Genomic DNA, 26616 nt, shown 5'->3' with positions numbered 1-26616 from the left:
CTCCAGAGACTTTTTTGAGTTGATTATTTTATATTTTTTTTGAAAATTGACAATCTATTAATCTTGAAATAAATAGGCGGGGGCAAGTTGTCCCTTCCCCATTACAAGAAGAGAATCAAAGATCCAAGGTAAGCCAAAAGCGTATAGGAATTACAAAAAGGATAAAACCAACATTTCATTTCTAAGAACACCGCCTTTGCCAGATTATCTTATCTGCCACCTCATTTGCCGACCGCCTCCGATGCTCAATCTTGGGATCCAGAGCTCTTACTAAATCAAGGATTTCCGCTATTAGATTTTGGAATTTCCACGGGCCATTCGAATGCCCGGATGTCTATGCAACTGCACTAGTCGAGTTGCCCTCCACTATAAGCAGTCACTGATTATTCTCATATGCCCATCGACGACCAAAAAGCAGGGCCCGAACTTCGGCTTCTTTCCCCACCGGACCTGAGAACGACATGATTCAGCCCTCCCATTCCTGACTAACAAAATTATCAGCCCTCCTACCCATTATCAGCTTCTTTATGCGCCGCCCCCCCCCCCCCCCCCCGCCCCGCGGCGGGGGCGCGCCTGTTTTGACTTCAATCTTCGGTCAAAATCTGGGTAAAAAATGGGTCGCAATCAATCTCCTTACTGTGACCAAAATCTGACTGCACAGTTATACTACTTCCAACTGCATTTCACATAATACAAAAATATGTCGTTCAAAAAAAGTGCAGAAGGTCCCAAGAAAGGATAACTATTTGAATTTCAAAAGGGATGATAAGTGATATTCTCTGACAGATGTAAGAAATTCTAAAAGCATAAGTACCACTCCAAATTGAAGTGGTACGCGTACAGCAACTGATTTTCAGTCCGTGACAGCCTACCCAGCAGCTAGCATGTCAAAAACCATTCATACAAGTTATACAAGGGTGACGATCTCGCAAGGTTGAAATTACTGCCGCTTTTGTCTCTTTATTCTTGCAAGGGCACCTAGAGGACTCTTTCCCTCATTGTCTCCGGCATCAGAATCTTTATCATTATCAGTCTCCAATTTCCGTGCCAAATCACCAAAAACAGCAGCAGGAACTTCTTTTTGGGCAATTTCAACTTTTTCATCCTCTGAGTCACTGTCCTCTGGCAACTCAATATCCTCATGATTTGTGGTTACCTTCTTCCCGCCGGCTGTACGGACCACTCCAGGCTGTGACTCCACTCCAGCACTCACAAACCCCACTTTTCTGCCACTATCATTAGCAGCTACAGGAGCCAACTGCCTTTCTAGGGCAGCCATTTCATCCTCAGGGACCCCTGCACGCTTCAGAGTGTCAACAGTTTCCTCAAGATTCAGCTTCTGGTCCTTCTGCATTAAATACTCGGGAAGGATGGAATGCATCTGCCAGTGGAAAAAAATTAGAAAGAAATAGTATGAATAATTCAAATTATGGTAGCTTCACAAAGGAATTGGATAGGAAAGGATCCGCAACTCAAAACCTCAGATTCTGAGGAGGAAGAGGCAAAAGAAAAAGAGAAAAAAAAAAGAAAGAGCAAAAAGAGGAGAATGAACGGATAGATTCTATCTGAACTACTCATTTTCAAATGATATCCACATTGTTCACCAGTTATAGCAGATTAACTGAATTCTATTTCTATTATAGTGTAGTTCCTAACATTGAATAGTTTGTATCCATAGAACATCTGGCGTAACATAGATAATGAATAAATAGGAGTTAATATCATTCCAATTGCCATTACAAAAGTAATTAGTAATTTGGCATTAAAAGATATAGAAGCGAAATGGACCAACCTGGCTATAACTAGTTAAGACACTGCGTTTGATGCGAAGCATTTCTCGGAAGGTATCTTCGTTTCCGTGTTGAACCTCAAAGTCATGCCATTTATTCCAAAAGTCAGAGTCAGAGCGGGGATCTGCAAATTGTGAAGAAAATACATATATAGCACGAGCACGATCAATTTCCCCCAAGCTCTTTTCCAGCTCAGCATATTTCATGCACATGGTTTTCACATCTTTGTCTGGGAGGCCAGATTCAATGGCTTGCTACAAAATGCAACCACAAGAGTAAAGATGAGAAAACCATTCAAAAAAAAGAGTAAAGAAGAGAAACGAACAATCTGGAACACATCACATAAAAAGCATATTAGAATAGTACACTGCATGCATGATCATAGAATTATAAAAAATAACAAAGATCAGAAGGTGGACATTTCTATATTGGTATATCTCTGTCAATTTTCCAATGTGCCTACACAGTAATGACAAGAATATGGCACAAATTTCTTCATGGGGGTGGTGTTGCCACCTGTAAATATAGGCACTGCCATTCGTGTGAGTTTGTTCTATTTAAAATGCTTTTAAATTTAGACATAAAGGACAAATTGGCATGGGTGGAAGTGCCTAAGTTGAAAGATGGCAGTACCAGAACCTCTCATATATTTTCCAACATGTCATGAAATTGAATGACTTCTGGGCTTAAAATAAATCCCAACACTAATGAGTTAACATATCTTGATTAAAAATATAATAAATATTGTATCAGGTGATGCGCAGGATCTTCATGGCTCCAATACAACAAGTAAAGATAGTCCAACAACAAGCATTATCAGTATTTATTGGTATGGATTATTTTTTTTTGAAATGATAGTATATTAAAAGAATCGAGAAGATCCACATAAAAGAATACAAGGAGAAAGAGAGAAAAAATACAAGGAGAAAAAACACAGAAAAAACTAGGGTGGCATAAAATCAAACCACTCCACACTAGATCTAAAAGCTCCCGATTTGGCCAGACCATCTGCTTCACCATTGGCAGATCTTCTTACGTGACTAAAAGAGGCGAGAGAACCCGAAAGTCTATCTAAGATCTCTTCAATCAAGGAGAGGAATCTCCAAGGAGGTGGAGCAGATCCCGAAATCCATTTCACAACATTTGATGAATCTCCTTCTATAATCACTTTGTCCAAAATTCCTTCTTCCAGATGCAAGATTCCGGAAAAAGCCGCTTTAACTTATGCCTCATTAGAATCACAAAGACCACACGGACCTGAATTAGCCCAAATTACCAAACCTTTTTCATCTCTAAAAAGACCACCTCGTCCCCCCATCCCAGGGTTCCCAAAATATGCTCTATCAAAATTAAGTTTTAAGAAACCGGGGGGAGGATTATATGGTATGGATTATATGTTCGCATTTACAGCTCTATAATTGTTGATAAACATCAAATTAAAAAAATGGAAGATGATTGTAAGAAGATAAACAATGGTAATTATTGAGTTTTTATGATTGATTTCCCAGTAAGCATCGATTTCATATGGATTTATTCATAATTCCACGACCGCCAGTTTTTCCAGTAAAATTAATTATTCTTTGTATGGGTATTAAAAATTCTCATCTGGGTTCTGTTATCCCCAAGTCCAATTCTCACAGTGAGTGTATTCTCCCTTATTTATTATTTAACTAAATTCTCTAATTTTAGTATTCTTCTGCGTTTTTCTTTTTTTTTTGAGAAACAAGTCCCTTATTTCAGTGAAAAATAAATCTATCATTGCATTCATCTTTTCGTGTTTTTTCTTTTTTAATTTTATCAAGCATCTTGAGTACTTTATAATTGAGTCTCCCCTTTTTTCAGTTTTTTATGTAAATGTGTTTCATCGACTTTTTGAAATTAAAAATAACAGAAAATAAGGTAGCAGCAATAGAATTTAGGCTAACAAAAATGTTTCACACGTATAAATTTAATTTTTTTTTCACGCATTTTGCACATTGTATCATTGTTCAATAGGAATTAATGTCATCACAAGTTTCCACATTGTTCTTGATATATGAACACATACCCATATTCTTGTAGTGAACTCGTTAGATCAGAATTTCTTTGCATACAAAATGTCAAAGGAATAATGTAACTATTGGAGAATTTTTCTTGATCGAATGATTTAACAATTGGAATGCACTGTTAGATGAAGGTCGATACTGTTGTCGGGACACCTTGTCCTTGGACTGATTTTCTCTTTGTATCTTGCTAGTTTTTCTAAATAAAAGTTACTGTTACCGTTTCTAAAAAAATTGTCAAAGGAGCTAACCTCATATATCTCCCTCGTTCTTGGAACGCCAAAAATTTCAGCAGCACGAGCTATATAAATTTCATACATGTTCAATTTTTCATTTTCTGGTACAGCTTTTGCAGCTTGAGCATAGACTTTCATCGCACGCTTCGCAAGCCCATAATCCTCCTCCAATTTTGCATATTGTAGATATAATGGCTTCACATCTTCCGCAGGTGCCTGATATACATGGAAATTAATAAGTAGAGAAAATAGCATTCAAAAAAATAAAATAAAATAATTAGAGAAAAACCTGATCATCAGTTAGCATTATGATACTTACTGACTAAATGAGAGAAAAACCGCAACAGCAGTCAAAGTGAAAACCCAGTATATTACAAATAATATATATTTAAAAACAATAAAACAGTTTGTTCCAAGGGTGAACAGTTGTGACTTGTGAGAACATTTGTTACCACATATAAAAGTAAGAAATCAGCAGTAAAGGAAAAATAAATCGATTTGGGACAAAATAAATCCAGAAAAACTGGAAAGTTAAAAATTTTAGTAGGATACAGGATACTGTGGGGAGGAATGAGAAAAGGAACTACCACACTGTATTGTCCATTTATGATAGCGACCAGTACAACAATAATTAAGGTAATAGAATAGGCAGAAATTATAATATAGAGAAGAGATGTAACTTATCCCTAGAGTATCCGACACTTACACTGGGACTACTGGTCCCAATGTAATCTTCATAGTTTCAATAAAATTGTCATCTTTCAAAAAAAAAATATAAATAGCATTTACATAATCAAATGTGCAAACACAATTCATCGATTTTTATCAATGTTCAACCATGAAGCTTTTGGCATTTACATGAATTGCAAAACATACTATGCTCAGTGTTGACAAAATAAAGGAAAAAAACCTTTTTATATCATAAATATTGGTGCATTCATTCAACTCATGAATCCAGGAAACAAGCAAAAGAAACTATAAAAAGAGGAACAGAGAGAACAGAGACAAGAAATAGCCATCAATCCTACATCATTAGACTGAAAACAACCACTAGAATACTATAGATCGCACAGAAGAGAGAGGATTCTCCATGGCTCATCTCTGCCCTACACTTTCTCACCACGTTGAGAAAGTAACCCTTCCAAACTGAGTTCCAAGGTGCCTTTGATGATCACCCAAATCATGCTCCATAATGTTTACCAAGGTGATCATCAAATTGACTCCATAGACCTGCCAGTATAGCACCAGATCCCTGTGTCCCTCATGGAAAGCACCATCATCCCCATGAGCCCAGATTGCCCTTACAGCAAGAACCATTTAAACCAATTACAAAACAAAGTACCCTAACCAAACACAAAACAAAATAGAGGTTATGTGGATGGAAACCTCCACAAACCCCTCAAAACTCAAATTATAGAAGATTTTGTCAAATAGTAATTTAATAAACTTCAATCTTTGTAAAGAGAAAATAGTAATTTAATCCACTGCCTCACCAAAAGCACTCAAGACTAGTTTATACAATAGTCTGAATGGGAAAAAAAGGGAACTCTTGCCACAAGATCACCTTCCTCAACTTCTCAGGAAGTATAAATAAATAAATACAAAAAAGGGAACTCTTGCCACGAGATCACCTTCCTCAACTTCTCAGGAAGTATAAATAAATAAATACAAAAAAGGGAACTCTTGCCACGAGATCACCTTCATCTTTTATATATCCTTCTTGTATTGGATCTTGATCCAAGAAAGGTATTGTTCTAAACCAAATCTTCACATTTTTTTTTATCTTTTCCTAAACCCTAGTATGTAGGTTTCTTTTTTTTCATTTTAGATTCTTTCTTGCCCTGCTTTCTTTTAAAAATTTTGCAACTGCCATTCTTGAATTTCCTTCTTCTCTTTGTTTTCTTTACCTTCTTCTAAACCCTATTTTCTTTCTTTCTTCCCTTCTCTCTTTCATCGTCAATTTTGGATGCATCAGAGAGATAACTGGTTGTCATCTTTTATCTATTTTCCTCTGTAACGACCCAATTTCCATGGATCGCTACAAGTAAACACCTGCCAAAATACCCATAATTTTTTTTTTCTTAAACCATATATGAAAATTAAATAGCCATCGCTCTTATTCCATTTCCAAAATGTCTCCTTACAATAACTTTAACATAAAACCAATTTACTCAATTAAGTAAAGTCTCGAACTAGCCAATTTAAAATAAATTCAAAGGTTTGACGAAGGGTATCGTCTTCCTTAATTATTTGCTCCCATCATCCTACGCTCCTAGACATCCTCGTGAGCAAACGCACCCTCATTAGAATTCTCTAATCCTGGGGAGAAAAATAAGGTCAGCAGGATGATAGAAACTGAACCAGTATAAGAATTCAATTTAAAACAACATATCAAGATCCATATATTATAGATAAGACAATTGTAATTTTCCCAAAATAATGGTTTACCAAAATCTTCTACAACTGAATAGAAAAATCAATTAGGGTGAACAAATGTAATAATAACTGAAAGAGAATAGTTCAATAAAAATAGGAACAATTATAATCTGCTACATTCTTATCATAACAATTTCATTTAAACCCAGGACACTCCAGTTCCCACTAGCTTGTTATCCTTGCCGACACGGCCGACTTCGCGTGGACTTATTACGGTAGATCATACCGCCTAGGGACTCTTGGTCTTCGAAGGATTCCGACATCAACTAGGAGTTGCGCGGTTCTCCCAAGTTGTATACCTTTTATTTACAGGGATAACTCAATGGTTTCCCATCACCCTTTCCCATTTCCTCTTTGGATATTTCTTATGTTTCCATACGACTTCCAAGTTATTTCATATGATAAAAACAATTAAACTTATAATTCCTTATTAGAAATCAGATTCCATTTCCAATATGTAATACAAGAGACAAAATTTCATTTATCATAGCATAGTTTAGAAAACCATAAAAATTTAGATACTTCACCATTCTTGTTGCATGAATTGAAAGCCATACGAGCAAAGTTAGCTATCATCTGCCTTAACTTCCGAATGGGGAAGAATGAACGGTTGCTGATTGGTAGTGGAGTGTGATAGTCCTTGAGTCAAGTGATAGAACATAACAGTGTCAATTCTTTTCTTTTTTCTTATGTTTAAGTTTTCAAAAATACGTACAGGTACTACGTTGAGGCCCTATCTTAGGTGAAACCCATGCACATAGACATACCATTGCTGTCTTATCTTTGGACAGGAAGGGGATATACCCGGAGAAGACTCTTGCTGCCCTGTTCTGGGGCGTAAAACTTATGCACAGAAAAGCCTACTACTGCCCTGTTTGAGGGCATGAGCTCACACACAAAAACACGACTGCTGCCCTGTTTGAGGGCATAAAACTCACACACAAAAAAACATCATTGCTGCCCTGTTTGAGGGCATAAAACATGCACACAAAAACACATGACTGCTATCCCGTTTTTAGAATATAAAATACGCATATGAATGACTTAGAACCTGTCCAGTTTTAACACACGAAAACATGCATATATTTGTCTCTAAATCTTTCCAGTTTTGATACATAGAAACACACATATAACGGTCTTGAAATCTGTCCAATTTTAATATATATAGTAAAAGTGTATATAACTGATCTTAAATCTGTCTAGTTTTGATACGTAAAAACACCTATCAACCGTACACAAATCTGGTCCGTTTTGGGACCAAGGAAACACATGTCAACAGGGTACAAATCTGGGTATAAATCTGGACCGTTTTGGGACCTATAGAACATACAATGACAGGGTATAAATCTTGTCCGTTTTGGGACCTATAGAACATACATTAACAGGGTATAAATCTGGACCGTTTTGGGACCTATAGAACATACATTGACAGGGTATAAATCTGGTCCGTTTTGGGACCTCTAGAACATACATTGACAGGGTATAAATCTGGTCCGTTTTGAGACCAAGAAAACACTATAAGACAAGGAAAGAAATAAGGTACTTACTTGGATGGATCAAGGGTATAAAGAGAATCAAGTGTAAAGCTCTTCTTCTTCTTCTTCTTTCTTTCTTCCTCTCTCTCTCACTTGGGCGTCCAGAAATTTGGATGTGGGAGATAACCCAAGTTTCTTATATTCTTCTCTTCTTTGTTGTAGTTTTGGTTGCTTTCCTAAATTTGAATTGCAGGATCCCTTGATTTCTCAATGAGTTGGGCGTCCCACCATTGTTGGGATTTGATTGCTCATATTCCAAAATCACAAGATCTTGTCTTTTAAGAAATCTGCTATAATTTAGAGATTTTGAATTTTACATAAGTAAATCTACCATACCAAAAGAGGCATACAAGATTCCTTTCAAAGTGGATATTAAATCTCCAAAAAGAAAAGAATCTTTCCCTTCCCAACATTCCTAACTTATTTATCATACAATCATTGTTACATACCCTAATTATATATATATATATATATATATATATATATATATATATATATATATATATAATTAGTAGTTTTGCAATGCTATTACTAATTAAAAGCAAAGTATACAAATTCAATGGATTATTGAAAAGATTTTAGGTGGACCCACACCATGTGCACGTTTTCCCATACAAGGAAAAACGTGGGTTTCTTCCCATCACTTTTAATACAAAGAAATTTTCCACGTTTTAAGTGATATTTTCCACGGAATTTATTTTTACAACAAGACTTATTTTCTTCTCTCAATTAGAGAATTTAGTTATAACTTTCAATAGCCATAGATTCTAAGATCTATGGATCCAAGCAAATCAAAGGGAAAAGAGTGATTAAAAACTAAGATCGAGGGTTGATCAACGATGGATCGTTGATCCCCACCCTTGGAAATAGATCCACTGATCCACTGATCCAATGGTTTTGAAAGGAGTTAATCACAGTCATTACATCCTCAAACAGTGTTTATCACATATTTCAAAACCTATTCTTTACTTTATACCTATAGCCCTTTTCTATCTTTTATTCATCAGAATATTTGATGAATATAACAGCTGTTAATTCTTAGTTTTTCCGTCAAACCCGCTGTTATAGATTTATAACAGTTTTCATTTATTGCTGAATTTCTGAATTTCTGAGAACATGGTTCTTTAATCATCAGTTTTTCATTCATTATTGTGCCGTGGACATTGGATTGAACCCTAATCATTATTGGGTGTGGATACTTTCAGATTTATGTTCTAAGAAGCCCTTCTATCAAGAAATAGTTGAAGTTTTGACTAAACCACAGGTTAAGAACTTCAAGACTTAGAGTTTTGTTCAATTTCTTGAGTTCAAAACTTCCAAGTATCATCATTCTTGTTTACTACTATAATTTAATACCTACGCTTTTCACCAGTTACTCCGTTCCTTGACCATGGATACACTCATTCTATAATTCCATTATTCCTTTATAAGATACCCTACATTAAATTGGTATCAGAGCAACCCCTTTGAGTTCTCCTGCAACATTCAATCAATTGTTGGATTAAATACAAGAAAGGTATCAGACATGTGCAACAGTGCATGTCACTAGGTGTTCGATGTTTTTAAACTATTATGGGTGGCTTTCTTGCTTACGTAATGGTTTCTATATGTGTATTTGTGCTTATTCTAGCATTTCCCGAAGTTACATCTTTAATTTCCATTATCTGCATTTGTTTCCGTGATTTTATAGGATTTCCACTGCAACTGAAACGCTTCTGTTTTCGTGGCAACGGAGACTGAAATTTAAAACCTTGTACGCAACTAGACTAAACGTATCTCATTGTGTAGGACACCTAAGCGACTTAAACTAGGAGATGGATCAGCAGGGGGGGGCAAATCTGGTTTATCTAGTTGGCCTCCCATAACAAGGGCATGAAACTGTAAGCCATAAGGAAAAGGCTTAGACCAAGACCACCCAAATGCATAATTAATAAACTTCACCACTACATCTATGAGTAGACTACAAGACTAATCAGACACTGTTTTGGTGGGTACACGACTCTTGCGAATGGAGGCCTAATGGGTCACAGCCAAGAAGATGCATACAATACGTAATGCAAGCATGTATGGATGTACACCATAACCATAGGTGGGTTGGCAGGTGTATCTTAGTCAAAGTTAATGTTTGGACCAATGTGCCCAACCTTCTGGCCACTTAGGTTGCATGAACTCAAGGACTTCTACTCCCCATCTAATTCTATACCTTTTCTCTTTTTCATTAAGCAATAGAAAGTTTATATATCAGTGTTTCCAAACTTGGATGCAGGTTAAAATGCGGTCGAAGAAAATCCTAGTCAACTAGGCACGAGTGCACTACACGGTCGAGTACTCGGCTGACGCAGCTGAGAACTTGGTTGCGCGGTCATAACTCGGGGAAGTCAAAGGAGTTTTGATTGACTCTGTAGGGCAAAATGTAGCATGCGGCAAACGTAGCCAAGGGAAAAGGGAGTCGACTCAGGGGAGTCCACGATGACGTGGGGGAGTTTTAAAACAATGGTATATATTCTTTTAAAAAAAAACTATAATATATATTTACTTGATCAAAATAGAAGAGCAAAACACATTATGGAACAATGTTCTTCTGGACGAAACCAAACTCCATGGATTTTCAAGCCAGTGTGTGACTGATGCCCAGTAAAAGAGTTTTAAGTGCTTGGTGGCTTTCAACGTATAATATGTAGGTCAAGGAAAGAAATATTAAGCTCATAGGAAAATTTTGTTTCTTTTTGAATGATAGAATAAGTGCTTTCTTCTAAAAACTGAAAGAGATAAGCAAGTCGGTCACTGAAAAAAGAAAATAAATGGGAAAAGAGAATATGAAGAATTGGAACAAATATACTATGTATACTTATCACCCTCATCAATGAACGAAAATCTCTCCTAACGACCTAACTTATTGGTCTGAGCCAACTCTTGCTACTGAATTACCCTCTAGAGAAGATTTTCTGGGCACACTCTATCTACTTCAGGGCCCAACAAATGAACGGTTTAGATCACTCAAAAAAACAAATGCCCCCGACTGCTTTCGGGTTGGCTGCACATGCATGTAAGTCGGTATTTTAGATGGTGGATGTTCATGTAAGTCGGTATCGGACTGAATCAGCCCTCACGGCATGATGAAATGAAACTTGGAGATCAGTTACAAGTTCTAAAGATTCTTCAATTGCATCTGCTTATCTCCATAAATACTCTTTCCCTGGTTACATCCACCTAATAACGGTTAATGAACCTTCCCCTATTGTGTAAGGGCCTACGAAGATCGATATGAGTACTCTTATTCATCATTCAGCACCTACACCTTGTTTGAGTCTTTTGCGCCAAGTGTGCCAGAAAAACCAAGCTTACCAAGCCGCCCTGATTATAATGCCTCCTATATCAGCCCGGCCCAAGTTCCAATGCTAGAGCTACGAAAAATCAGTTTTATAGTGTCAGGGAGGAGGAGAGAGCCCAATTTATAATTTTTTCAGGGTGCTCAAGGCTGGATAAATAATAAACTCATAATCATTATAAAGCCACACAAAATGACTCATCAGATGTAGTGCACAAGATGATTCTACTGAATATCACTTCTCCTAAGACTTAATACCCTCATATGAACCACAGTTGTCTGGGAACAATTAATTTTAAAGTTCTAGATAACCAATAAATTACCAGAAAGAAAGTCATAAATTACCAAATGCTAGCATGGATAAAGATTAGAGCTATTGAATACATATTTTTGGGCTTAAATAATGTCTAGAACCATTCTCTTCTTCTGCAGACATAGCCATCAATGGAAAGCAACAAAGCATTAGTTTCTCTGTTGGAGTTTTGAACCAACATTTAGTCCATCTGACATCCCGTCTTCTATATCATTTATTTGTTTAGTAGTAGAAAAATCATTTCATTGGAAGGGATTCTAGATTTATTATCAATCTCATAGCTAACAAATTTTAGATTCTTGATTTATATCTTTCACAAGAATATGCTTAGTTGTCGTACTACTTGAGATATTAGATTACAGTGTTAGCAATTCAATAATGTTAATGAGACACAAAAAAAAACTTCGGAACCTAGACTATCCAAGAAACTGGGATGCCCAATAGAATAGAAAGTATAATAACCATTGATGTCACATATAATTACCATTCCACATGTAATTTATAATTCTGTGAGTGTCACGCATGTTGTTATGTTTATCAGGAGGAAAAAGAATATTTTACCAGCGTATGAGAAATTCCTTAAGAACTATACCTTTTCAACCGCATGTTCAAACAACTCCCTCGCTCTTTCTAATTTTGTCTTTCCATATCTTTTGACAAATTTGGATAAGTATGTCACCCAAATGTCCCTCACATGCGGATATTTGAAGATCTTGACGCCTCTTTCATATACCTTAAACGAGTCCTCAAAGTATTTATGATCCTGTTGAATTCCATAAATAAAAAAAATTGTAGGACATGCATTTGAAAAATTGTGAAGCAAGAAAGAACGAACAGTGGCAGAATATAAACACGAAGATATATACCTCAAGAAGAAACGCATAGTTCATTATAATTTGTGGAGTAGCTATCTTCAAATCAAGAATCCTTTCATAGACTGTGCGAGTGGATTCCAGAGTTCCTAGGCTCTCCTCCAAATCTGCATAAAAGGTCCACAACTTCAACGATTTGTGCAGCTTCATCTGCACCGGCTCATTCCCATCAGCGGCAACTGCATATAATAGAACGAATAAAGATCAGTCGAAAGGATAAACAGAATTCCACCATTTCAAAAAAAAAAAAGGGGATAAACAGAACTCCAAACATAATTGATGTATTTGTGTATGAACGGAATAACCCCAGGCATTTCTTTTCTTTTTTTATGGTAGGTAAGCTGGGATCGAACCTGCGACCTCAGGTTTGAGCTACAAAGCCTCAACCATTGAGCTACAGGCCTAACCCCAGGCATTTTCTGTAAGAGTCAACACATCAAAAGCAGCACAAGACACCATTTCAAAACTTGGCACCCTATAACGTCAATTTGTTTACCAAACTAAGTGCATATTTGACAAAACTGAGACATCATGCCATTGTGAATGAACTTTTTTATTTCTGCTGAACAACAAGGAAAGCAGGATATTCGTGTAAAGTATGAGTCACAGGTTCAGCATAAGTACAAAAGATGCAGGTTTTTTTTTTTTTTTTGGGTTCAAATCTCATTTTTAGGTGATTCAGTATTTCCTTGGTCATGACTTCTGCAGACTTGGCCATCAAGAGTTGATTCACAACATGTCCTGAAATTCAAATATGACCACCATAAAAGGCATTAATCTCACTCAGCCCTTCTTCTAAGCCCAAATCCTTCTCTCCTCACCTCTCCTTGAACCAACAAAATCTACATTAATCCATTCACAATATAAGTCTCCCTCCCTCCCCAACCCCCAAGCCCCAACCTTCCATTTGGTTTGCCCATGGGTGGGCCTTACTGATGAATATGATGGATGCCATTGCGATAGGAATGAAACATGATAGAAGGTTTTTTTCTGAATGGTGATAGACTGAGTTTTTTGCCTTATTTTTTCTCTTTTTTCTTCTTTCCCTTTTATATTTCTCTTAAATGATATATGCCACATGTTAATGAACAAACAAGGAAAAATGGATGACAGGATGTTGGCAGTTTGAAGGTTGCTTTTGGTAAGAATATGGGTGGTAATAATTAGGGGTGCAACTCGGGTTGGGTTCAACCCGAAAAAAAAGGGTCGGGTTGAGTTCGGGCAGTCGGGTTCGGGTTTGAGGGTTTGGGCAACCCGACCTGAGTGAAACCCGACATTTTTTGTCAATTTTTTGACTTTTTTTTTTTTTTTGTAAGCTTCAAAACTTGGGTTGGGTCGGGTTGAACACGGGTCGGGTCAGAAAAAAAGGTTCTTCGAGTAGGGTCGGGTTGGAAATCGGGTCAGGTTGGCCTCGACCCATCCCGACCTGAGTTGCACCCCTAGTAATAATGAAGTACAAGTCATCTTTCTCAAAGAAAAAAAAAAGTATGAGTAGTAAAATCTGATTGTTTTATATTTTCTCTCTTTTCCCCTTTCATGCTTCTCTTTTTCTTTCAATGGATGCATGGGAAATCAGTAATGAGCTAAAGAAGAGAAAGTGGATGTGCAGATGAAGGTGGCTTTATAATGGATGTTGGGATGGCTAATGGTACTGGCCTGGAATGACAATGATCTGATATCCGTCGGTCAATCCACACTTGTGCTCTTTTGGGTGTTTTTACACTTTTATCAGTTTCAGATTCATGTTTTGAGTTTTTTTTTTTTTTTTTTTTTTTTTTTTTTTTTTTTTTTTAACAATAAACAATTCATGCTTTGGATCATATACTTCTCCCCCAATGCCAGTGTCAGTGCTTTCAGATTTAACATGGTACATGATGGTATAAGATAGTAATGATAAAAAATCTCTTTCATGTTTTGGATTTTTTAAACTTTATCTTGCATGTTTTTTTTTTTTTTTTTTTTTTTTTTTTTCGGGGGGGGGAGGGGGTTAAGTTACGAATCCTTTGTTATTTGGTTAGACGTTGGACATGGGTAACACCATTGACATCAATAATGCTATTACTGCTGGATTTCCCCAACAATAACCTTAAAAAGTGAAAGACAGTAAAACAACATATGCAATTTGGGAATATTATGAAAATTGCTTAGGATGGTTATAGTAAAACAAACAGTCAGTGTGCAATTATAGTGGGAAATTGTTTCATCAGCAAGTATTGGTACTAGCATCCTTAGGCGGCACTTGGAGAGAGATGCCAATTGCAAACATCCTTTAATAATAAAGGTGAAAAAACAACAACTTATGTCTTTTGGTGAGTCTAGAGTAGATGGTGAGGATAGGAGTTTGAAATTTTAAATTGGACCAAGAAAAGTGAGGGCTGGAACTTGCTAGGATGGTAAGCATGGATGAATTACCATTTAATGTAGTTGACCACGAAGGTTTCAGAAGGATTGTCAGGCACTGCAAACCTAAGTTCAAGTCCCACTAAAAGAAAGATCGCAAATGAATTTATTAGAAGGTTTCAGAATATTTGTCAGATATTGCCAACCAAGTTCAAGTTTGGGTCACATCACACTATCATCAAAACTCTTGAGGGTGAGAAAGCTATTTAGTTGTGAAAAATAATTGAAGTAGATAAGGGTTAAAGAAGAGGATAGCGAATTTAAAAGATGGGAAAAAGGAGGGGACGAAATCGACCCCTTATCTAATAAAAGAAAGTTGACAGAATAAGTATTTTCTTTCACAAAAAGTGTGGTTGAAATTCGGGAGAAACTGCATAAGTGAACCCTAACCTAGTTAGGAAAAAAACAAATAAAACTCAGACAGAAAAGTTATCTGCCCTGACCAAAGGTTCTATTGAAATCCCCTAGTAAATGCATTAGTTGACATACACAGATGCAAATTTATATAAGAACAACTATGTGAAGAACAATGTGAATAACCATTCACCATTTCAAAAAAAATGTGAATAACCATTCAAAAAAAAAAAAAACTATGTGAAGAAACAAAACTGACATACACAGATGCATATTTATATAATAACAACTATGTGAAGCAGCAAAATAGTAAGGAACAACCACTAAAACAAGCAAAATAATTACGTACCTCTTCGTTTGACCTCAACAGAAGGCTCAGCCGTGGCTCGTCTCAATAGTTCCAAGGCCCCTTTAAAGTTTTTGTGTCGCAGCTCCATCTCAGCCCACTCACAGTGTACAGTAGCCAGATTATCCACGGCTTTGTAATTGACTTGCACGGCCTTGTCAAAAATCACTCTCGCATTCACAACATCATCGTGGTTTTCATACAACTGAGCAAAAGCAACCCACAATGTATGAGGCCTACCAACTGCTTTCATGGGATCCACAGTCCTCACAGCCTCAGCGAAAGTCTTTATTTGCCGCTTGGGATTACCTTCAAAAAGTTTCACTCTCCTGTGCCACTGTTCAACATTATGGGGATTCTGCCGGAGAAGAACGCTATTTGCAAGCTCGGGCCTTCTCTCCATGAGATGATCCAGCCTAGCCAACCTCAAATCAATGTCATTATCATCATTCAGCCAAAACCCACGAAGAATCTTCTTGGCAAACTTGTCCACAGAGAGACTGAAATCCAATCTCCCATCCTCAAGCTCCTCGGCAGGACCCTCATCACCTTGCTCATCATCACTCATACCCATTGTCTCCATCTTTGCGGCGAGGGCACTCTCTTCAAACAGTGCATAACAATCAAAGATGACACTAAAATCTCTAACAGTGACCACTGTAGTGAGCCCCTCCTCAAACACATCCCTTGCCTTCTCGTAAAGACCCCTCCGGACATAATAGTCAGCAAGAGACGTCCACAGACGCCCTACCTCATCGGTGAACTTCCTAATCCCACCGCGAATTATGGCATCCACCTTGAGCCCCGACACCTCATTCGCATACCGGGTGAGCAAATCACAGAGCTCGAGCCAGAGCTGGTGCTTAGTCTTGCCCTTAATGGAATAAAATTGATTATCATTGAGCACTGAAGCCAATCGCTCGGCGGCCTCCTGCCAAAGCTGGGAATCAAGGAGGAAATCGATGAAGTCCTCAATGTGGGCGGGATCGAATTTGAGGTAACGGCGGTAAACTCGGAGCGAGGTCTCCACAGGGACGCCCTTTTGGCTAACAAAGATTAAATAGGGTTCCCAAATCCGTTGGTGCTGCGTGACAGGGAGTGCACGTAGGGCACGATCGAAGGTGTGGCGGGTGCGGGTGAGGAGCTTCTGATCGGTGAGGGATTGAAGGTACATGACCCAGATTCGGGGCATTTTGTGCATTGTGACTAGGGCACGTTCGAAGGTGTTGTTGAGCTTCTCGTAATTAGGGCTATTGATGGGGAAATTTCGGGCAATTTCGAGGCGCTCGCGGAGGTAGGCGTGCCAGAGCTTGTAGCTTCCGGGGAGGGCTTTGACAGAGCGCTCGTAGATAATTACGCGCTTCTTGAAGGGAGAGTTGCTTCGTGCAATCAGATAACGCCACCATAGTTTCAAGCTGAATGGGTTTCGGAGTATTTCCTCTTCGTATTGGTAATCGTCCTCGCTCGGATATAGATCAGCAGAGATGGAAGACAACGACATGAATGGATTTTCTAGGTTTTCGAAGGTACCTCACAAACCCTACCTTGAATTTGGAGGATTTGGGTGACAATCTTCGAGGAAGAAGAAGAAGAAGAAGAGAGAGAGAGAGAGAGAGAGAGAGAGAGAGAGAGAGAGAGAGAGAAACCCTAACTGAGATTCAGAAAGCTCGAAACAAGAGAAAGAGAGAGTGAGAGGAGAAAACCTCAAAACAACAGAGAGAGAGAGAGAGACCTTACCTACTTCAGCAATGGCGAACGAGGAAGAAGCGTCACGCTAGGGTTTCTCCAAAGAAGGTGTCGAGATAGGAAAGGAGGAGGAAAGTCTCCAAAGGTAATATAGGTTTTGGAACGGTGATCGTTCTATGTGATAGAAACGGAATTGGACGCAATATCAAATTTTTTGTTGGGTGGGAGCACTGGTCCCACTGGGAGCACTGGTCCCACCCTGTGGTCCCACCCTAATCTAATGATCTGGACCCTTGATAAGCTTGATGAAAACTATTTCCCTTTTAATGAAAACGGTTTTGTTCAGCATGGGCCCACAGCAATGATGATCTGAGGGTTAGAATCGTCTGATGCTAGTCAATTTTTATGCATGGCCCATGGCCTACAGATAAATCGTTTGAATCCACGAACAAGTGGCCCCACTTGTATTTGGAAAATTTACCCATTAAGGAAGTGATGATATACTTTTTTTTTAACAAAAACACAACAATTTCATTTCATAGTAATTAAAAAAAAAAATCCGTTGGTAAATCAGGAAATGGCAAGGGATGGGCCTCATAACAGGGGAAAAAAAAAAAAAACTATACCCAAATTAGGATTATTGCTATTTTCCAATGAAGATGTTGCGCAAGGTTTAGAGAGATGCATTGCAAATCTAGAGTCTAATTAGAAATTAATTAGGCTACTATATATTAGACACAAATATGACAATGGCACTTGTAATTTTATTTTAAGAAATATAAATGAGGAATGCAGTTGAAACAGGGCATTGTAGAAGTTTTAGGTGGGGCTGATCATACATTTCCCAAAAACCTTTTGTTGGATGATCTGCCTCCCTAATCAATAGATACTCTATGGTTAGGGCCCAATTGGACAGTCCCCCATCCTCCCTTCAATCCGACGTGGTATCCTTATCACACAAAACTATTTCAATAAAAGGAAAAATCTCTGCCAATCCCTAATTTCTCTCTTTCTCTCTCTACACAATTTCATTCCGCAAAGTTGCCCCTGATTTTCCTATCATAATACGACTCCAGCTCTTTTTCCCCCTTTCACTCTCCTCCTCTATACAAGTATCTTTTCCTCTCTAACTACAAATCTTTTTTTTCCATGCAAATCTTATTCTACCCCAGCCCAAACCATAGCCAGCTACAGATAGCCACTCAGGTGCTCAATAGGGAAGAAAGGAAATCAGACAGATGGGGGATAGTGGAACATGCATTTGCTATCATCTTTAGCTCAATCAACTTAATTTCTTGGCTTTTCTTTTCAAATGAAACTATGAGGCCCAAAGCCCTATTTTCTTTCTCTAAGGTCTCTCTCTCTAGGCTTACGAAACTGGAAGGATTTTTCGAAAATGGATTTATCCCATGGTTACGACAAGCAGCCCGTCTTTACACGGCACCCTCCTTTTACGGCACAGTCGAAAAGCCCATTTTTACACGGCATTTCAAACCGGAAGTTAACTTTGAGTAAAAAACATACGCTTCTACCAAAAAACACGTCGTACCCCAAACACTAGCAAAATTAGACTCATTAAATTCTTCTTGATACAAGGAACCCAACGGATTTGACCGCGCACAATTTGGAGTCCAAATGAACAACATATGGTCTTTCAAAGTTCCAAAAAATCTTGAAAAAAAAGTCCAAAAATAGCCCACAAAACGACAACAAATTGCGAAATTCAAGGGCAATTTCATAATTTGTGAAACACCTTGCCTTCCTTTGTAAATAAGGCTATGTTCCCTCTCTTTATCCCACCACTCTGTCTCCAATCCTATCACGGATAAATGAGACAGAGATGAGAGCCCTGGTGCTCCACGGTGTTGGCAAACGGAAGGAATCATAAACCCAGAGTTTTCTTTCCCTTATGTATTGTCTTTTCTGTTTGATTTAGTTATCCTGATTGTGATCAGCTGCGAGATCTTTCGGGACTCATGTTACAGCATACGACTTCAATCCGGATAACGACCCGAACCGCTTCTTTTCTATTCTTTGTAAATCCATTTAATTTACATTTTGAAATTAAGCCCAATCCAATTAAAGGATAAAAAGAGAAGTTTTCTGATTAAATTCTTCAAAAATGCCAAATCAAGTCAAGAGACCGGGTTTACCCGGGCATGAGGGCTGCCTAAAACCTTTCCCGAATGTAACCATAACCCTTACCCAGATATCTGTAAGGACCATGCCTCAACAAACAGAGCAAAATTATGGGTTCTAGGCCCAGAGCAAAAGAACCCCTTTGGTTACTGCTTCTCCAATAAAACTCGAGTATCCATCCATGTTTCATCAGAAGAGCAGACACGGGTCCTAGGCCCTAACCTAGGTGGCGACTCTGAGTTTCTCTTACTTATGAAATCCGGACCATGATCCCGAGTTCATAAGAAACACAGATCAACAAACACTCCCAGAAAACCCGACGCAGTGATTCCCTGCCTCGCACACGCGGGAAAAAACCGGCTCCCACAATATCACATAAGCATACACATGCCAATCAAACCCACAGACCCCTAAATTTAATTTTTTTTCAACCTAAAGCTACTAGGGTTTCAAAAGTTTGTTCTCTTTTTTCGGTTCTCTCCAAAACCCTATATCGTTTCTCTCTCCAACTACTCTTGCGAAAATGGCAGCAGCTAGGGGGAGAGAGGGAGAGAGAGCATACCTTTCGATGGAGGAGGTATGACCACGAGTTGCAAGAGATGAAGTTCGTTTTGGAACCCTTTTTTCAGAGTCGAGATTAGGGTTGAGCAATTTCGTCGAGGATTTGAAGTTTCACCTGTTGTGGGTGAACATGGGTGCGTCCCTTTTCTTTATAGGCCGAGACTTTAAGTTCGCGCAGGTGAGAAAAGTTCGTGACTTTCCGGAAAATTGACTAGGGGCGCATTTGAGAAACCCCGAAAAACGATACGCCCCACTAACGGTGGATTCGACAAATGCTCTAAAGATCACGAAAATCCGCTACGACTAACCCCCTCCAAAAGTTGTTATTGTTCGTGACACACATTGCACTTTAGCTAGATTTTTGGGAAATGACATTTCCCCTCCTTTTCCAGCATTTTAACCCCATTTGCTTGTCTTTTCCTAAAAAAAATTTGTTGATTTGATATGAAAATTATATTTCCACTCCCTTTCCAGCATATCTCCCATCTTTTGCTTGCCTTCTTCTAAAAAATGTGTCTTTTCCTAAAAAACCAAACAACAAACATTTACAGGCAGGGGGTAAAAATGCTGGAAAAGGAACTGAAAAAATGTTCATTTTCCTGAAAAACCAAACAACAAACATTTACAGGCAAAGGACGGTAAAAATGCTAGAAAAGGAGCTAAAATATCATCTCTCTCTCTCTCTCTCTCTCTCTCTCTCTCTCTCTCTCTCTTTCTAAAATGATATTTCTGTTGGGGGCTAAGAACCCACCACCAATAACATCTGCTAATCAACTGCCGGCAAACACACGGAATTACCCAAGATCTTGCACTACAAGATGAAGAAAATCATACCAACAAACAACAACCACCAAAGGGAGTGAATCACAAGCAACAACAAGAAGACAAGAATATACGTGATTTACCACAATGGACTGCTCCACGGACAAGGCAACACTCAATCTACTATTTAGAACAAAATAGTAGAATGTTACCTCCACCGGTAAAAGCCACCGATAAAACTCTTCTCCCCAACCTTCTATATAGCCACAAAATAACCTCCAAGCCTCTACACCGAGTACATGGAAAAACCCTCCTTTGAGAAATAGTTAGAAAAACCTCCAATACAATGCTTGTGCTTTGCTCCTTTGGTAGTTGTGGTTTGTTGGCATGATTTTCTCCATCTTGTAGTGCAAGATCTTGGGTAATTCCGTGTGTTCACCGGCGGTTGATTGGCGGATGTTATTGGTGGTGGGTTCTTAGCTCCCAGCAATTGGTATCAGAGCATTCGAGTTTTGCACGCAAGGTGTTTGTGAAATTGCGTGAGAGAAGCAAGGTTAGAGAAAATGACTAGCCAAACATTTAAGGTGGAACTATATGATGAGAAAGACAGAAGGATTCGATCGTTGATAGTGGGAATGTAAGGGTTCCCTATCTTTTGATTCTCTTTTTTTTAAACTTGATGTAAGAGTTTTCTTTCCTTTGATTCTCTTTTGCTATATTGGATGTAAGTATTTTCTATTCTTTGGAAAAAGTTGACGAAAGTTACAAAAGTTGTTGTTCTCTATTCAGTGTCACTATCCATTCACTATTCAGTCACTATTTAAAGGTCACTATTCAAACACTATTTATGTCACTATTCACTTCAGCTTTTCCTATAAATAGAGGAAGAGAAGAAGAAGAAAAACAGAAAGGAAGAAAGAGAGAGAGAGAGAGAGAGAAGGAGAAAATAGAAAGAAAAAGACTTGGGAAAGCTACTTTTCCCTGTTCATCACCACCAAAGTAAGTCTTTAATATGCATCATAATAGATCGTCTTAAAGTTATTTGTCATGGGTATTACTAATATGGGTCGGTTCTACCACCTATGTTAGATTTTGTTTCCAAAATATTGGGATGAAGCATGCATAAGAGGCGATAACTCGCTATAGATTATGCAAGTTTTATCATTATATTTTAGAAACTTCCGTGAGAAGTTTTTATTCACAATTGAGGTTTAATTTATAAAATTGACTTAGCTAGGTGGATTAATAATGCCTCACGATGCAAACCTTAAAAATATTTGAACGGTGAACTGCTAGCATAGTAGCCGTGAAATAAACTTAAAGGTGAACTGTTAAGCATAGTAGCCATGCAAGATAAACCCTAAATATAAACATATCTCACGAAAATAAGTTTCGATGATACAAATAGAATTATAGCTTTATCAGTTAAATTATTTATCTGAAAGGAATAGGGTCTGAAAGAAAAGATCCCCCTTAGATTCTCATCAGTTGTGGATCTCAGAATGATAGAAACTCTTATGGCAATTGCGAATAAAGAGAATCAAAGAATAGAAAATACTTACATCCAATATAGCAAAAAAGAATCAAAGGGAAGAAAACCCTTACATCAAGTTTAGCAAAAAGAGAATCAAAAGATAGGGAACCCTTACATCAAATAGAGCAAAGAGGGAACCAGAAGATAGGAATCCCTTATAGCAAAAAGAGAATCAAAGGAAAGGAAAACCCCTACCTGAAAATTTTTCGATCACAGGTTTATTTCACGGCTACTATGCTTAGTAGTTCACCTTCAAGTTTATTTCACGGCTACTATGCTAGCAGTTCACCGTTCAAATATTTTTAAGGCTTGCATCGTGAGGCATTATTAATCCACCTGGCTAAGTCAAATTTAAAAATTAAACCTCCATTGTGAATAAAAACTTCTCACGGGAGTTTCTAAAATATAATGATAAGACTTGCATAATCTATAGCGAGTTATCGCCTCTTATGCATGCTTCATCCCAAAATTTTGGAAACAAAATCTAACATAGGTGGTAGAACCGACCCATATTAGTAATACCCATGACAAATAACTTTAAAACGATCTATTATGATGCATATTAAAGACTTACTTTGGTGGTGATGAACATGGAAAAGTAGCTTTCCGAAGCCTTTTTCTTTCTCTTTTCTCCTTCACTCTCTCTCTCTCTCTCTCTCTCTCTCTTCCTTTATGTTTTTCTTCTTCTTCTCTTCCTCTATTTACAGGGAAAGCTGAAGTGAACAGTGACATGAATAGTGTTTGAATAGTGACCTTTGAATAGTGAATGGATAGTGACACTGAATAGGGAACAACAACTTTTGTAACTTTCGTCAACTTTTTCAACTACCGTCTTAAATGCATTTACGAAAATATATAAATAGTAAAGGTATAAATAAATGAATAGTACAGGCTGCTTGAATAGTAACCGAATGATTAATATTATTTAATTATTATTTTCGTCGGTAAAGCGCAACTACTTACTAATGATAGTGGTTGTGGAGTTCACCCGCTTGTGGGACCCGATCCCGCGAGAGGGGTAAGGCGCGAGCCGTCATGCCCTCTCTTGGTCTCTCGTACCCACGCGATTGGCGTGTGCATTTTTACTATTGATTTTAATTCATCTTTTATGTGAACTCGGGATCACTAAGGCAATCCGAATTCCACACAAAAGAGACTGACAGAGTCGCCACCTAGATATGAGATCTAGGACCCGTAATTAACCAGAAATCTAGACTCGTTACCTGGTTACAAGAATGGAAGGTATGGGGATTTATCCACCACATGCACCATTCCTGCCCGATAATCGGTCTTCAATTCCAAAAGTTAACTCTTTTAAATTTATTTTAAATGGCTCATTCAACTCTTTGTTAATGTGCGAACTATGTGACATGCATCATGTGATCTAATTTCAATGTAGATCCTAACTGGGTATCTTAATTTCTTAATTTGTTTGAGTTCAATCTAAGTGAAAGTTCTCCTAAAATTCTAATTTCAAGAAAATCTTACGTATTTTAATTAAGAATTCATAATAAAATAAATATACAAAACCCCACATTTGTTGTGGAGCCGACTCGCGGTTGGTATACCATCAGACATCCAAGCTGCCTACGTACCCAAGCCTCACTGGGATCAGAGTCGACGTAGTTCGGTGCACCTAAGCTAAGCTACTTATGCCTAACTCAACTAAGACACCAACCTAGACTGGATTGACTGTTTCAAAAGTTTTAAGAGAAGTTATTTAATTCAAGTTGAGGATTTTATTATCCTAGGATTTCATCTAAGATGCTATATGATCCTATCTAAATGCAAGTTGTCCCTTAGACTAATGCAGGTTAACCTACATCCTAGGTAACTAGGCTTGTCCTAGGGAAAGTTTGGGTGACTAGTGTAACTAGACCTATGGCACGGTTGCTATCTATAGCAAGCGTCCGTGATGAGGCTGGACTCCTAACTCTAGGACTCCCTAAAACCTAGGACACGACCTGACACAAGTGTTCCTAAATTGGGCTCTAATGGTTCTTATGACGGAAACCATAATCCAACGGTTCCGAAAGACACGAGATAAATCGATTTAAGCTCCTGAAGTTAATTAATTTCAGATTTCAAGGATTTTCGGTTTCTGAACATTTAAGGAATACCAAAGGTTCTACGGTTCACAAATTTCGGCCTAGAATAGCAACCAAGGAAGGGAATCATGCGCTTTTTCCTTGTGCAATTTAATACTTAGGTTATAGCACCTTATTGCCTGGCATATCTCAGGATTTCCGTGGACAGTAACCTCGGAGCCAATAACATGCTATAGCTTAAATATTCAAATTGTCAAAAATCGATTGCAATTGTGATACGATTATGGATACACTGGCCATTTTACCAGAAAAATCTAAAGATCCTAAGATTTCTGTTTCAATGAATTAAGGAGTGAACATGTGACAAAAATTCAAGGTTCTTTAGAAACTTTATGATGATTTTTAATTAATTTCAATTTTTCAATGGAATTTATCAATTTTAAACCGCATGAGTGATTTTACAAGTGAAATTATTGCAAACGACTTCGAAATGAATTAAAATTTCTACAGAAACAAGATGGGGATGTATGTAGCTTACTGGAAGAATTTTAAAGATTTTTACATTAAGCTCCTATTTAATTTTGATTTAACAATAGTAAGACCAGATTATAAAAATAACACAGAAACTACTAGAAATAGAAATCTAAATTTATTAAAATTTCTACAGTAGTAAGATATGAATAAACATATTATGCTGTGAGATTTTCATGAATTTTAAATACTATTTACTATCAATTTCGGATTTTTCAATGTTCAGACTAGATTATGAACTTGCACTACATCCGTCAGGAAACAAGATCCAAATCAATTGAAAATTTTACAGAAGCAAGAAATATAAAATATAATACTACTGTAAAAAGTTTGTGAATTTTAATCGTGAACTGATGTCAGTAAAAAATCTCACAAAATCTGATAGTTTTCAAAGAATGCATCAAATAATATACCAAATAAAATCCAAAAATCTTTAAAAATTCATGGTGGAATGTATGAGCATCATATTAGTTTTCCACGAAATTTCATTAATTTTGAAATCTATTTAGTATATATTTTATTTTTCTTCGTCAAAAAGATATTTTTGAAGAGTTTTCTATTTTTAAAACATGATTTTTGAGAAAATTATGACTCCGGAAAATGTCCTTTAACCTTGTTCGGATGTGATGAACACAAGAAAATTTTAAAATTCCACAAATAAATCATCCTGAGATAGCTATTTTTTCGAATTTTGTAATTTTTCAGCCATTATTTTAAATGAAATTCCATTCTTCACTCAAATTTTTGAAATCCTTTGATCCAATGTCCGATTCGATCCGATGGTTATTTTACTCTATTTAGACAGATCAGTGCATTAAATTTCGAGACGAATCAGAATCGAAACACTCATGCAGATCATGATTTTTAGCACACACATATAATATGGAATTAAATATAATTGAATGCTAAAAATCATGTAAAAAATATATAAAAATGCCAAATAATCCTGGAAAAATCTGAGAATAGTGCACCTACCTGTGGTGGAGATCCTCGCCGAATCCAAGAGCTGAAAAATTTGAAAATCCCGCCGACGCCCGATCCGACCTCCTTTCTTTCTCTTTCTTCTTTCATTTTGTTTCTTTTTCTTTGTTTTCTCACAGTTGAGAGAGAGAGAGAGAGAGAGAGAGACTGAGAGAGTGAGAGAGAGAGAAACTGAGAGAGTGAGAGTGAGAGAGAGAGAGAGAGTGAGAGAGAGAGAGAGAGAGAGAGTGAGAAACTGAGAGAGTGAGAGAGCGAGAAACTGAGAGAGTGAGAGAATGGGAATGATAAAAACAGAGAGAAACTGAGAGAATGATAGAGACAGAGGGGAGTATAGAAAGGAGAGATAGAGGATGGATGAAGGAATACAGAGGGAGAGTATGCGTGGGAAAACAGAGGTATCGGTCAAAAACCGATACTCTGTTTTTTCCTTTGTTTTTTTATTTATTTATCCTTCCTTTCCTGCTGTTGGGGAGAAGATCTAGGGGAGGCTGTTGGGGAGAAGATATATAGGGGAGAAGGATATGGGCTGTGGGGAGTATGGGAGTGAGAGAGAGCAGAGGTAGATGGCTGAGTGAGAGGTAGATAAGAGATCACCGAGAGGGAGAGAGAGGCCGTGAGACACTCTGTTTTTTTGTAAAAAAAAATGAAGATGGTTCGGCTGTGCCTGAGGGGTGAGAGATGAAGGAGATGAGAGGGCTGATAGGGCCTGTAAGAGATGGTTC

At 37.7% G+C, this 26616-nt stretch overlaps 1 protein-coding gene across 1 annotated transcript; it reads right to left on the bottom strand.

Annotated features, from left to right (window-relative positions):
- Positions 1-717: 717 nt before the first annotated feature.
- Positions 718-17509, bottom strand: LOC143880416 (Tetratricopeptide repeat (TPR)-like superfamily protein). The gene is made up of 6 exons (XM_077383406.1): positions 15656-17509; positions 12547-12731; positions 12273-12443; positions 4084-4284; positions 1793-2044; positions 718-1381 (listed from the first exon to the last, which is right to left on the bottom strand). The coding sequence occupies exons 1-6, from the start codon at positions 17151-17153 to the stop codon at positions 941-943; spliced, it is 2748 nt and encodes a 915-aa protein (XP_077239521.1). The 5' UTR covers positions 17154-17509; the 3' UTR covers positions 718-940.
- Between the last annotated feature and the right edge of the window lie 9107 nt (positions 17510-26616).

This window comes from Tasmannia lanceolata, unplaced genomic scaffold, assembly GCF_043159265.1.
Source record: "Tasmannia lanceolata isolate RefF3 unplaced genomic scaffold, GAP_Taslan_0.1 ptg000006l, whole genome shotgun sequence".
NCBI lineage: Eukaryota > Viridiplantae > Streptophyta > Magnoliopsida > Canellales > Winteraceae > Tasmannia > Tasmannia lanceolata.
The sequence above is the reverse complement of the archived record's forward strand: the minus strand, read 5'-3'. Positions and strand labels throughout refer to the sequence as shown.